At 44.2% G+C, this 14046-nt stretch overlaps 1 protein-coding gene across 4 annotated transcripts in view; it reads right to left on the minus strand.

The window, feature by feature from the left end:
* The window catches only part of LOC139280891 (UPF0606 protein KIAA1549), a 376973-nt gene that overhangs the window by 57326 nt on the left and 305601 nt on the right, over positions 1-14046 (minus strand). For 3 of the 4 annotated variants that reach the window (XR_011596786.1, XM_070900681.1, XM_070900683.1), the window contains exons 13-17: positions 11077-11282; positions 9117-9340; positions 8471-8615; positions 6696-7001; positions 4399-4451 (exon numbers count right to left, since the gene is read on the minus strand). Coding sequence is in view for 3 of the 4 variants with exons in the window: in XM_070900681.1 (XP_070756782.1) it covers positions 4399-4451; positions 6696-7001; positions 8471-8615; positions 9117-9340; positions 11077-11282 (934 nt within the window). In the remaining variant the exon portion in view is untranslated. The remainder of the gene's footprint in view (positions 1-4398; positions 4452-6695; positions 7002-8470; positions 8616-9116; positions 9341-11076; positions 11283-14046) is intronic. The other variant, XM_070900682.1, reaches the window with a different exon arrangement.

Below are 14046 nucleotides of genomic sequence, written 5' to 3' on the forward strand. Positions count from 1 at the left end.
AGGTTAACAACTCTCTGAATGAAGAAGTTTCTCCTCATCTCAGTCCTAAATGGCCTACCCCTTATCCTTAGACTGTGACCCCTGCTTCTGGACTTCCGCAACATCGGGAACATTCTTCCCGCATCTAACCTGTCCCGTCCCATCAGAATCTTATACGTTTCTATGAGATCCCCTCTCATCCTTCTGAACTCCAGTGAATAAAGGCCCACTTGATCCAGTCTCTCCTCATGTGTCAGTTCAGCCATCCCTGGAATCAGTCTGGTGAACCTTCGCTGCACTCCCTCAATAGCAAAAACATCCTTCCTCAGATTAGGAGACCAAAACTGAACACAATATTCCAGGTGAGGCGTCACCAAGGCCCTGTACAACTGCAGTAAGACCTCCCTGCTCCTATACACAAATTCCCTAGCTATGAAGGCCAACATACCATTTGCCTTCTTCACCACCTGCTGAACCTGCATGCCAACTTTCAATCACTGATGTACCATGACACCCAGGTCTCGTTGCACCTCCCCTTTTCCTAATCTGTCGCCATTCAGATAATATTCTGCCTTCATGATTTTGCCCCCAAAATGGATAACCTCACATTTATCCACATTATACTGCATCTGCCATGCATTTGCCCACTCACCTAACCTGTCCAAGTCACCCTGCAGCCTCTTAGCGTCCTCCTCACAGCTCACAACGCCACCCAGTTTAGTGTCATCTGCAAACTTGGAGATATTACACTCAATTCCTTCATCTAAATTGTTAATGTATATTGTAAAGAGCTGGGGTCCCAGCACTGAGCCCTGCGGCACTCCACTAGTCACTGCCTGCCATTCTGAAAAGGATCCGTTTATCCTGACTCTCTGCTTCCTGTCTGCTAATCAGTTCTCTATCCACGTCAGTACATTACCCCCAATACCATGTGGTTTGATTTTGCACACCAATCTCTTGTGCGGGACCTTGTCAAAAGCCTTTTGAAAGTTCAAATACACCACATCCACTGGTTCTCCCTTGTCCACTCTGCTAGTTACATCCTCAAAAAATTACAGAAGATTCGTCAAGCATGATTTCCCTTTCATAAATCCATGCTGATTTGGACCGATCCTGTCACTGCTTTCCAAATGCGCTGCTATTTCATCCTTAATGATTGATTCCAACATTTTCCCCACTACTGATGTCAGGCTAACCGGTCTATAATTACCCGTTTTCTCTCTCCCTCCTTTTTTAAAAAGTGGTGTTACATTAGCTACCCTCCAGTCCATAGGAACTGATCCAGAGTCGATAGACTGTTGGAAAATGATCACCAATGCTTACGCTATTTCTAGGGCCACTTTCTTAAGTACTCTGGGATGCAGACTATCAGGCCCCGGGGATTTATCGGCCTTCAATCCCATCAATTTCTCGAACACAATTTCCCGGTTTATAAGGATATCCTTCAGTTCCTCCTTCTCACTAGACCCACTGTCCCCTAGTACATTCAGAAGGTTATTTGTGTCTTCCTTCGTGAAGACAGAACCAAAGTATTTGTTCAATTGGTCTGCCATTTCTTTGTTCCTCATTATAAATTCATCTGAATCCGACTGCAAGGGACCCAAGTTTGTCTTCACTAATCTTTTTCTCTTCACATATTTATAGAAGCTTTTGCAATCAGTTTTTATGTTCCCCGCAAGCTTCCTCTCGTACTCTATTTTCCCCCTCTTAATTAAACCCTTAGTCCTCCTCTGTTGAATTCTAAATTTCTCCCAGTCCTCAGGTTTGTTGCTTTTTCTAGCCAATTTATACGCCTCTTCCTTGGTTTTAACACTATCCTTAATTTCCCTTGTTAGCCACGGTTGAGCCACCTTCCCCGTTTTATTTTTACTCCAGACAGGGATGTACAATTGCTGAAGTTCATCCATGTGATCTTTAAATGTTTGCCATTGCTTATCCACCGTCAACCCTTTCAGTATCCTTTGCCAGTCTATTCTAGCCAATTCACACATCATACCGTCGAAGTTACCTTTCCTTAAGTTCAGGACCCTAGTTTCCGAATTAACTGTGTCACTCTCCATCTTAATAAAGAATTCTACCATATTATGGTCACTCTTCCCCAAGGGGCCTCGCACAACAAGGTTGCTAATTAGTCCCTTCTCATTACACATCACCCAGTCTAGGATGGCCAGCACTCTAGTTGGTTCCTCGACATATTGGTCTCGAAAACCATCCCTAATACATTCCAGGAAATCCTCCTCCACCGCATTGCTACCAGTTTGGTTAGCCCAGTCAATATGTAGATTAAAGTCGCCCATGATAACTGCTGTATCTTTATTGCGATGTGGTGTATTTGGACTTCCAGAAGGCATTTGACAAGGTGCCACATAAAAGGTTACTGCACGTGATAAAAGTTCACAGGGTTGGGGGCAATATATTAGTTAGTCAATCCTCTATCCATGCTAACAGAAAACAGAGAGTCGGGTTAAATGGTTCATTCTCGGGTTGGCAATCAGTAACTAGTGGGATGCCGCAGGAATCAGTGCTGGGACCTCAACAATTTACAATCTATATTAAAGACTTGGAAGACGGGACCGAGTGTAACGTAGCCAAACGATACAAAGATGGGAGGAAAAGCAATGTGTGAGGAGGACACAAAAAAATCTCCAAAAGGACATAGACAGGCTAAGTGAGTGGGCAAAAATTTGGCAAATGGAGTATAATGTTGGAAAGTGTGAGGTCATGCACTTTGGCAGAAAAAAATCAAAGGGCAAGTTATTATTTAAATGGAGAAAGATTGCAAAGTGCTGCAGTACAGCGGGACCTGAGGGTACTTGTGCATGAAACACAAAAGGTTAGAATGCAGGTGCAGCAAGTGATCAGGAAGGCCAATGAAATCTTGGCCTTTATTGCAAAGGGGATGGAATATAAAAGCAGGGAAGTCTTGCTACAGAGTATTGGTGAGGCCACACCTGGAATACTGCGTACAGTTTTGGTTTCCATATTAACGAAAGGATATATTTACTTTGGAGGCAGTTCAAAAAAGGTTCACTAGGTTGATTCTGGAGATGAGCGGGTTGACTTATGGAGGAAAGTTTGAGTTGGTTAAGCCTCTACTCATTGGAATTCAGAAGAATGAGAGGTGATCTTATCAAAACGTATAAGATTATGAGGGCGCTTGGCAAGGTGGTTGCAGAGAGGTTGTTTCCACTGATAGGGGAGACTAGAACTAGAAGGCATAATCTTAGAATAAGGGGCCGCCCATTTAAAACTGAGATGAGAAATTTCTTCTCTCAGAGGGTTATAAATCTGTTGAATTCGCTGCATCAGAGAGCTGTGGAAGCTGGGGCATTGAATAAATTTGACAGAAATAGACAGTTTCTTAAGGGAATAAGGGGTTATGGGGAGCGGGCAGAGAAGTGGACCTGAGTTCATGATCGGATCAGCCTCGAGGGGCCATATGGCCTACTCCTGCTCCTATTTCTCATGTTCTTATAATGTTAATAAAATAGCTGAAGATGTTATTATTTTCCTCTACTTAACATGCTTTATATTCATGGCCATGTGCTTCTCTGACAGACGGATAGACCAAGTTTGGGCGCTCGTCTACTTTGAGATACCGCTGATTATTTGCGAAAGGGTTGGGGAGAAAGGAGGGGTGGGGATGTCTTTGTCACTAAAGAATTTATGATGAGGTCGGGTGGGTGAAGTCGCTCAGGGCCCTATTTATTGCTACATATCTCTCATGTGTCATCTGCCTCTGCCATTACTGGCTCTGTTAATTCACTGGGTTTGGTATTGAAATAAGAGGGAAGTTCTTTTTCCGAAATGGAGGATGTGGACTTGGGAATTTAGACCAGTCTGACCGAGTGAGCACTGTGCTTGTTGCTCCTGGTTCATTTCCTGTTAAGCAAATGGTTGATGGGGTGGAGCAGACCTTGGGCAGCAAATGGGTACATAATGTAAATTTAGGATAAAAACAGAAAATGTTGAAAATACTCAGATCAGGCAGCATCTGTGGAGAGAGAAACAGAGTTATCGTTTCAGGTCTGCAACGTTAATTCTGTTTCTCGCTCCACAGGTGCTGCCTGACCTGCTGAGTATTTCCAGCATTTTCTGTTTTTATTTCAGGATTTCTAGCATCCGCAGTATTTTGCTTATATAAATTTAGGACTTAATAAGTTCTTCTTTATGTAAGTTCTAACAGAGTTATTAATAACTAATTTTTATACAGAAAAAATACTTGAAGTGTTACGGGGGTCCCCGGAATTTTTATAACACGGGAGAGGAACCTCAGAAGCAAAAATGTTGATAACCCCTGGTCTAGTGGACATTTTCCATATAAAAGTTTGAGATTCATAGCTAACTATTTTTCTCATCCCTCTCCAAACTAACTATTTTGTTGTCTATTGATGTGAAATGCCATTGATAATTTCTTACCTGTGCAGGTGACCTAATCCAGAAGGTGGGTTCATTCCTGTCTCTTCATACCTCTGGTGGGCCAAAGAGAGAGATCAGGATTTAAACAACTAATAACATTCACACAACGCTAGGCTCCAATGTTTCATTTTCAAAATGGGCAATAGCTGTCAAAAGCAAAGAGACGATGCCAGACACAAAGTTAATGAATGATTCATGAAAATTGGCTGTGTTTAGCATGCCTTTCCTCTCCTCTCCTTTCCCCTGCTGCACCGGTGGTTTCTCACCTTCACCATTTTAACTTGTAATCAGTTTGTCACCATTTTTCCCCCACTCGCAACTATGATCATCCAGATAGACACACTATGTCACTGGTCACTGGTTATTAAACTATCCCTTTTAATTCAAGAGAGACAACTACAAATATAGACAAATGTTCAACTGGCCCATCTGAATGGACATCATGCGTCATTTGCAGGAAATTAGAACCCGAGGGCTGGCTTCTGGGAGACCAAGGATACCCGCTGCCAGCTTTGCTTATGGCCCCTATGTAGCGTCATTGCACACCCGCTGAGCGTAAATACAGTGCAGTGCCTGCCTCCACCAGATCCATTGCCGAGCACACCACTGCTGTACTGAAGTCGTGCTTCTGGCACCTCAAATGTCTGGGGGAGCAGGCGGGATGTCCTACATTATAACCGAGCAAAGTTTCCTCCATCGTCGGGTCTGCTGCATTCTCCATAACGTGCCACTCGAGGATAGTGCTGAGGAGCCTCAGGAGGCAGCAGTACAAGCGCCTTTGCCAGCTGCAAGAGCCATTCACCAGGCCTTAATACAGGGCACTTTCTCCTAAAGAACCCGTAGCATTTCCAAACCACCCATCATCTTTCCATCTCCTGCAATCAATCGCAATCTCTATACCTGCCAGCCAGACCACAGCTCTTCACAAATTAAACTCTATGCAAACCTTGTAACTGTAACTACAGTTTGGCGTTTTTTCCGTAACAAGTGCCTTTTGCCACAGTGGTTCCCCATCCTATTATGTTGTGTGTGACAACCTAATCTGGTGCTGCAATCCCCATGGCCGCAAGTGGTAGAATGGTGGCCCATGGTATTACCTGTGCGGCTTGGATAGGAAATTCAAGTGCAAGTTAACACACATTGCCCTCCGTGGCCCTTTTAAGACTAGTATTGGCTCAGGCCTGTAAACAAGTTGCTGTCTGCCATCTCAGACCGTAAGGGAAACTGAAGAGGTACAAAAAAAACTGTAGTGGTCCGGGTCTGCAACATCACCCAGAGGGCAGTGGGGGTCTGGAACTCACTGCCTGAAAGGGTGGTAGAGGCAGAAAGCCTCACCATATTTAAAAAATACTTGGGTGTGCACTGCAGGGCAAGGACCAAGAGCTGGAAGGTTCAATTAGGCTGGATAGCTATAGGTCGGCCGGCGCGGACACGATGGGCCGAAATGGCCTCCTTCCGTGCTGTAAATTTCTCTGATTCTATGAGCAGCACCACCTAGAAGATGGTCTCAACCCTACATTAACTGGACATCATAGCCAGGCTCCAACCATGCTTTCAAATGCTCATTTTGAAAATAATGGAAAACAAGGAGTTTAAGAATAGAAGTCACTGCACTCTGTCAGAAACTGATGAAAAAAAAAAGCTAGTAAAAGCTATATTAACTGCTGGATGAATATTTGGGTCATTAACCGTTCATACTGTAAGAGCATACATAAATACCCCATGGAAAGAACTTCCTTTGTACCAGCATAGAAATGTTTTCTGTTAGCCGATAAGAATGCATGGCTAAATAAAGGATGGAAAACTGAATGCTATGGATTGTATACTAGTTGTGGTTACCTTCGTTTTGAGAAATGTTAAGTGTGATCAATGACTTGTGATGAGAATTTCCAACCAGGCTAGTTGTAATTACAACAGACTTGGTGACTGAGTGATGCTCTTGAGACACTGGCCCTTCGGCTCTGAGATCTGGATGTGAATCCTGATGATGTGGACATCTCCCAAGCATGTAAAGATCCCGATTGGATTGAGTTTGGAAAGCCTGAATCCAGTTCCTGGCAGCTCCACCCCTCTCCAATATCAAACACGGCCAAACACAATCTCACTCACCTCACTGCTAGCTATATTTTATTATCCCAATAGTGGATGAAAATTAATTAAGCCAAAATAAAATTCTGGAGAACGATGAGAAAAAAACCAACAATTCGAAAGTGATGTGACTTCAGCAGTACGTGCCATAATGGAAGTGTTTAAATATGTATGAACACACTGTGTGAGATGCTTTTCATGTTACGTACCGTGATATATGGATTGCTGAGACTCTGGGGTTGTTCATACACTGGTGTCCAGTGGCTGTTAGCTGACACTCTGGTTCCCCTGATAGGAGTGCTGGTGGCTGGCTGACCAAGGCTGACTGCTGACAGGACCTTTCCAGGACTACCTGGAGCGGCCAAAGCAAATGCATCATCGAGCAGAGAGTACATCTGCTGCCTTGCCTCTTCAATGGATGGCTGTGGTGGGATGTACGGCGGGGGAGCGGGCGGGGGAGGGTGAATGTGTGACGGAGAGTGAGGTCTAGGCTCCGGAGGCAGGTCAGGGTCCGACTGCAAAACACAGAACCAGATCAAGATTAGGTCAGTGGAACTGGGGCAATGAAAGGAGACAAGGTAGTGAAGTCAAACAGCATTCAACTGTTCTGTGGGGAGGGGGCGGGGTTAACCCAAAACCTCTTAGTCCAACCCAGTGTTATAGATCTACTACTCAAAATGAAGTCCCTTCAGAATCCCATGTCCAATTCTTACGAGTCTGTGAATGGACACAGGGAGGCAAGTACAGAAAAAGAGTTACAAAATTCATCGCCTGCGTGCTTTACAAATATGGTTCAATTCACTGTTTAGGAAGTGTACAAGCTGGTGTGATGGCACAGCAAGTCGGAGCCTCAACAACCTATGTCACTGAGTGGTAGGGCACAGGCTTGCCTTGGCAATCAACTCCATAGCAAGTTCCAGATTGCAACCATGCCACATGAGGAGGTGCGAAATGAAGACCGATAAAATCAATCTACACACTTGTTGATCATCACAGGTGGATTACGTCAGCCAGAGTAGCCATGGCAGCCTGGCCCAGGAAATTCCAGGTACAATTTATACAGCATCATTTGGGCTTCCCTTCTTCTGAAATGGAACGTTTTCCTTTCCTGTGAAAGCACTCTCTCGTAAGCATGGCAAGAAAGAGGAGTCAACTCCTCCACACTTGGATAACAGTTTGAGTGGCTGGCAGTCCAGTGGGAATTCATACAGTCAACCCAGTGTACTACAGACTTCCCAAATGATCCACTTTAAGGCAAAGGTGGCTGTCTTGCACCTTACGCATAGGTACAAAATAGCAGCAATGATCCGGATAAGGCAATGAGTAACACATGTAAAGTCTATCCATTTCGAGTTTTTGTTTTGGCAGTGTCAAAGGCAGAGTAAAACAATACTAAATGAACATGTGCTTTACCAAAGCTTAAATATGACTCAAAATTACTGTGTACACATCTTTCAGAAATTTCAGCCAAAGGGATATGTAACACAACTGTAGCAGAGCAGTGTGATGTGCACATTGGGATTCCAGCTCCAATCTGAGAGAGGTTGGACATGAGCTTCCTTCTGACATTACCCACAAGATGAGCTACAGATCCCAGATGGACTATAACAGATAGAAGTGAAGCAGAGAGAGACAATACTTGGATGCTCACTAGTACTTTACCACAACTGATTACAACTAACTCAGATACAGCACCTATAACATAGCAAAACATCCCAAGGTGCTTCACAAGGGACAAAGAGAGGACCATGAGCAGGAAGCAAGATGATAAGAGAGATGGCGAAAGGCTTGTCAAAGAATTAAGTCTCGAGGAGGCCTCTGACGGTGGGAAGAGATGTAACAAAGTGGAGGGGGCTACACAATGTTAGAGCCAATGGCTTGCCTGTCCTCTCATCTGGACTTTAACAGAGGCGAGAGGGAAAAGTAGACATCGTTAAGGCACTAAAGGAAAAGGCAGATAAACTCATGGTTCTTCCATGCTTACAACGTAGGCTGCGTTGTTCACTCCAGGTGGCTTCTTGTAGGTCCCGTCACTGTCTGTGGTTATCAGCCTATCTTTTTCTGCATCCATCATGTTGCCGTTGACCTGGTGCCTCCGTCTCTGTCGTGGAGACCTTTTGGCACGATAACTAGAGTGAAGAAGAGCAAAAGACTCATTGGGAACCATCTAATATCTTCAGTAGTTTAAGGTTAAATCGCGGGTCGAGAGATGGGGGCCAACAAAATGGCCATAAATCTAAAATATGTATAACAAACCATGTATATAATGGCCCTGAAATTGCGGTTTCTGCGACGGCGTAGTCCATTGTATACCCTTTGAAAGGTCCCATAGGTTCCAGATTTACGCACGCACTGGAGCATACGTGAAATCCGGAACTTGCGATCTGTCAAGGTACACCTTGACAGATCATCCGAACCATCTGAAAAGTTGCTGGCCCAGCAATTGCCCACGCAACTCTTACGACTGGTTAAAGCAGGCATAGGGCCTGCTTAACCTGCTTTAAAAGATTAAGAAGCTCAAAATGATGCTGTTTTAGAGTTCATCTTTCTACATTTTTATTCACAATCAGAAGGTTCTATGTCAAAGAAATCGTTCAAATGACCGTGTAATACTTCACTATTATGCTCACCTTTTCCTTGGTTCTACAAGGACAGATGGGCCATCAACACTGGGATCGAGGATCCTATCGATATGAACCTGTGCCCTGCGGTAGACTCTGCGCCGTTCCTTGGTATCGATGGTACCAACTTCATCCATGATGGGGAAGTCGTAGTGTCCTTTCCTTTTGGCTCGGAGTCTGATCTTGTTGCGGTGGTGTTCAATTTCGGATTTCTGTCTCAAAGCTCTCTGAACCTGAAGGAGAGGGAAGACATTCAGTTACTTACAACATGACACCATTCTCTGGCACCTTCGCAGGTAGGTACCAAAGGTCAATAGAATCACATCCTGGGGCTGTAGCAGAGAACATACACAAAGGAGGAATCAGTTTAGTACTGGGAGTGAGATAGAGAGTGTGCCAGATAACATTCATTACTCCACATCTTTGATTTATACAGAAATATAAAGTATAATGGTCTCCTTTTAAGCTATGACCAGGCCCGTCTGGATCTATAAAGAGAAAAGACAGGTTACACGCTAAATGTTAGCTTTTCATCAGAACTGGTAGCTAAGGGAGCGAAGAGGGGTGAAAGATAATATGTAGGATACCCAGCAGGGTTTTATATTTGAAAAGCTGGAAAGAGGTGATAACAGGCAGAGATCGCAGTGAAGCAAATGAACGATATTAAATGAAAATAGAAGTCTGTAAGAATAGATACATTTTGCACTGATAAACACAAAATGATGGAAACACCCAGCAAGCTTGACTGTACCTGAAAAGAGAAGAGACATCCCTTCACTGAGTCCAGACTCCACGCCAGGCCAGAACTGTGCTCTGATAGAGAGTCCACACCTGTAATGCTAACCCACCTGCTCCCATGCTCCCCAGATGTTGATGGGCTTCCTATTCATTCCCAGCAACCTCGGCCTCAGATATTGGGAGAGATAGCCAAGGTCTGAAGTTGGCTATGGTTGAGCCGAGGGCTGTAGGATGCCCACAAGATGAGATATTATTCCTGAAGTTGATGTTGAGGTTGGTTGGAACAGTGTAGGAGGACAAAGCCGGAGAGGTCAGCGTGGGAATGGAAGGAAGAGCGGACTAAGCACTTTGCAGCCCCGCTTTATCTCCACAAGGGTGAGTAAAGGCACTTGCAGTGTATAATAAAATAGTCCTGGGGGAATGGTGCTTCAATGCATGCCCACAACTCTGTGTCTCAATCTCCCATATTTACCTTTCATTCCTTTCTATTGATGCTCCAGGTCAAAGAAGGAGATGTATGATTCCAAGAACTAAAAGGGAACCAATCTAGCTTTAACTGTAGACCTGGCCGCAAAATATGGATTGCTAATATTGCTGGGCCAGTCCCATTGTACAGAGGGACTACTGTATGCCCCGCCACTGACTACACACCATCAATGTAAAACTGCCTCTACAAGGAGTTAGGTAGACCTGTGTGTATGTGGAGTGGGGGCGGCTAGTTCTTTTCAGTGATTTCGAGAACTCCTCTATCAAGACAATTAGGTATGAACATTCAAAGCTTTTTCTCCCTGTAGAGATTTCAACACAGCAGGAGGTCATTCTACGCATCATTGCTATGCTTAAGATATCCAGTAGATAAACTAGAGCCATCTACTCCAGTCCTCATTCCCTGCTCATTCCCCATGTACTTGAACACCTTTCTTAAAGTATTAACTTATTACTGTGTTTGACTAGGCTTCAATAGCCACTTTTTGTTTACTTTAATCCACAGGTCAAGCCCCTTGTTGTGTGAAAAATGGCAACTGTGTTTGCCCACATACCAATAGTCACTGGACTTAAAATAAATTAACTGTGAAGTGCTTTTGGTAAGTTATTGAGAGATGTGTTAAGATGATCCATAAAAGAAGACCTCTTGTTCTTTTTAATCTTGAATGAGAATGAGGTTCAAGTGTATAATATACTGTTAACCCACCCTGTGCCATCTCACTAGGGAAACCAGCGGGTGTCTCACCTCTTTATTTATTTTGTTTGTTTCGGCCACTCGCTCGGGAAGCAATGGATTCTGTAAAGGAGGTGCTGGAATTGGTTGCATGGCAATCAGCTGAATCTTACTCGGTAGTCGCCTGCCTGCCTCGGACGGGCGTGACATCCGGTCAACGTGGTCAAAGATGGAAGCCGAGGAAGGCTGCTCATCATTCCTGCTGATCCGAGAAGGTCCTAGAGTAGAACATGGGCGTTAGTCTAAGAATGCGGCTGAATCAAGTTAAAATGGGATGGGACAAATGACAAGAAGAACTTGTACTAATTAGTGCAAGGTTTGATGAAGTGACACATGGGTTCAGTAGTGTAGTGGTTCTACAAGCACCCCACCCACCCGTCCCTTCAATCACCAGCTGCCCCACCTGTGACAAAGACTGTAAATCCCGCATCAGTCACCTTAGAACTCATTTTAGTGTGGAAATAAATCATCCTCGACTCCGGGGGACTGCCTAAGAAGAGTGGTTCTGTTGCTAGACGAGTAATATAGTGGCCAGGGCTAATAATCCAGAGAATGTGAATTTCAGCCATGATCTAACAGAATGGCCTTGAGGGACTGAATGGCCTATTTTTGTTCCTATGAAGAATCATTGCACATTTTGAAACCGAGAGGGCAACATCAGACTTCCAACGCTGGAGAGTCTGGGGAGGACTTTTTGTTCAAAATCTTTGAAGTATCACATTTTGTACTGCATTTCAGGTCTCCTTCTCTCCAGTCCATTCTAGCAATGGTACTGACTGGGCAAAGTCCATTACGTCCCAGAGAGGCTCTATTTATTCCATTGAGAGCTCTGTTTACAGAATGGCTCGGGAATTGAATAAGAGTACCCTCACTACAATATTGACTGATTCAGCAGTCTCCATACCTTGCAAATAATGTACCTTCCCGGAATGGTAAGCTCTGCATTGGCACCCAAGCTAACCTGCTCTTGGGAGTCCTACTAAAATGAGTGGAGGTGCTGAGAGAGGTAGGCAGCTTCATTCCATCAGTGACACCACCTGAGCTGTCTAGAGGGAAGGAGACACAAACTGGCAGATCCACACCAGGTGAAGGAAATTATAGATCAGGTTATAGATCCCACAGGATGAGTAGTTATTATTGAGGTCACAGGTTCCTGATAGAATTTACAATGCAATACTTATCTTCAGGTGAAGGGGACCAGCGGGAGTCGAGCCTTCAGGTCAGGAGGTCAGTGGGAGTCATAGAGTTTCAGGTAAAGAGATGAGTGAGAGCCTCCTTACCTGATAAAGTTGTAATAAAAAGGTGAATCATCAGCTACAAGCTCACTCTTACAGATTGATCTCATCTGTTACGGTGGTTAACCGAGGCCCATTGCGTTATAGTCATCATCTCAAATTTTACATGCTGAATACGTCATCAAATTCCTTGTAAGTAAATTTGACCAGAAGGCTGTTTAGTTACACCTTTCAGACTGGACAGGAAAATGCAGTCCCTCTGTTTCAAATACCGAGGTAAAGGATAATATTTGACTCAGAGGCAGGTTATCCCGTCCAGGTCATGAATGAGAGGGAAAGGTTCAATTTACGGAGGATATGAGCTTATAGAAACTGCCTTTTTGCTGGAAGCAGAATATTGAGAGAGTGCCCGAATTGTAACTATGCAAATTAATACCAACAGTTATTTAAATCAATCTATGATTTGCAGAGTTTCACAGTGCACACTCAAGTGATCCATGAAGACAAACTGTTTTGCATTAAGATTTCTCTGCATGGTTATGCTGGGACGGGAATAATATGGATTTGAGGACTGATGCAATGGCTCTTATTCAAACCTGCCAATTCCAATAACAACTTCAAACCAATAGAGGGTGCCAGCACCCTTTCTAAACATTTAACACACTCCAAGAACAAGCAGCAGATTTTTCTTTGACACACTTTTAAACCGTGGCCCGGGTGTCCATGGTAACCACCACCAAAAGTATTTGAACATGTACAGCTTCAAAGGCCTTGAAATGAACTTGACTACTGTCAGCTTCCAAGGGAGATAGCTGTTCTCCTGCTTCGTAAAGCAAGACTCTGAGCTACTTCACGCAGTGTTAATTTTCAGTTGCTGTAGCTTCAGCTGTATTGGCACTTTGTAAGAATAGGCCAAATCTCAATCGAAGGCTTCTGAGGTACATTTATAGCATCAGATAATATTTTGGGGTACATTTGGATACACTTAGTTATTATAATGATGGGGTACACTTATTGCTTACTTAATAATTTTGCTTGGATACACTAATCCTTTCGATAAGAATAATATTGGGGTGCACTTATTGGCCCCAAGTTTCGTGCCGCGGCGAAAACGGCGCACCTCCGAGCTGGGCGCCTGTTTTTCGCGCCGAAAACTGCGCCTAAAAAAAAATCCGATATTCTCGAACTCCTTGGAACGGCGTGCTCATCGCAGCAGGGGGCGAAGCCTAACACTCGCGCCGATTTTCTAAGTAGCAGGGGGCGGGTACAATTTAAATTAGCCTTCGTGGTGCCAGCAACCCTGCGCGTGCGCGTTGGAGCGTGCGCGCACGCGCAGTCTCACACAAACATTGGCACTCGGCCATTTTTAAAAATACTGCAGAAAAAGTGAAGATTTGTTTCTTGGACCCCTGCAAAGGCTTGTAATTTAATTTTTTTTGATATTTCTATGTGTGAGGGAGTGCTTTCAGCAGCACTGCTGAATAAATCACCTGCTGAAATCAGTGAGTTCAGCTTTTCACTGCTAAACTTGCAGAACCAGTGCTGCATTGGTGCATACAAAGTAAGGACTATGTGTTTGGAGAAATAAGAGTGCCAATTCAACTTTGCAATAATACGTGGTGTTGACAATGCAGCACCCATTCTACAAATTTAAATATAAAACTGTCGATGTGGCTGCCTCTCCCTGTCCAAATGGCCTCAGTCCCCCTCACAGCTCGAAGGCTGCTGCTGTATCTTCGGCTGTCGG

This window comes from Pristiophorus japonicus, chromosome 15 (genome assembly GCF_044704955.1).
Source record: "Pristiophorus japonicus isolate sPriJap1 chromosome 15, sPriJap1.hap1, whole genome shotgun sequence".
NCBI classification, from domain to species: Eukaryota; Metazoa; Chordata; class Chondrichthyes; family Pristiophoridae; genus Pristiophorus; species Pristiophorus japonicus.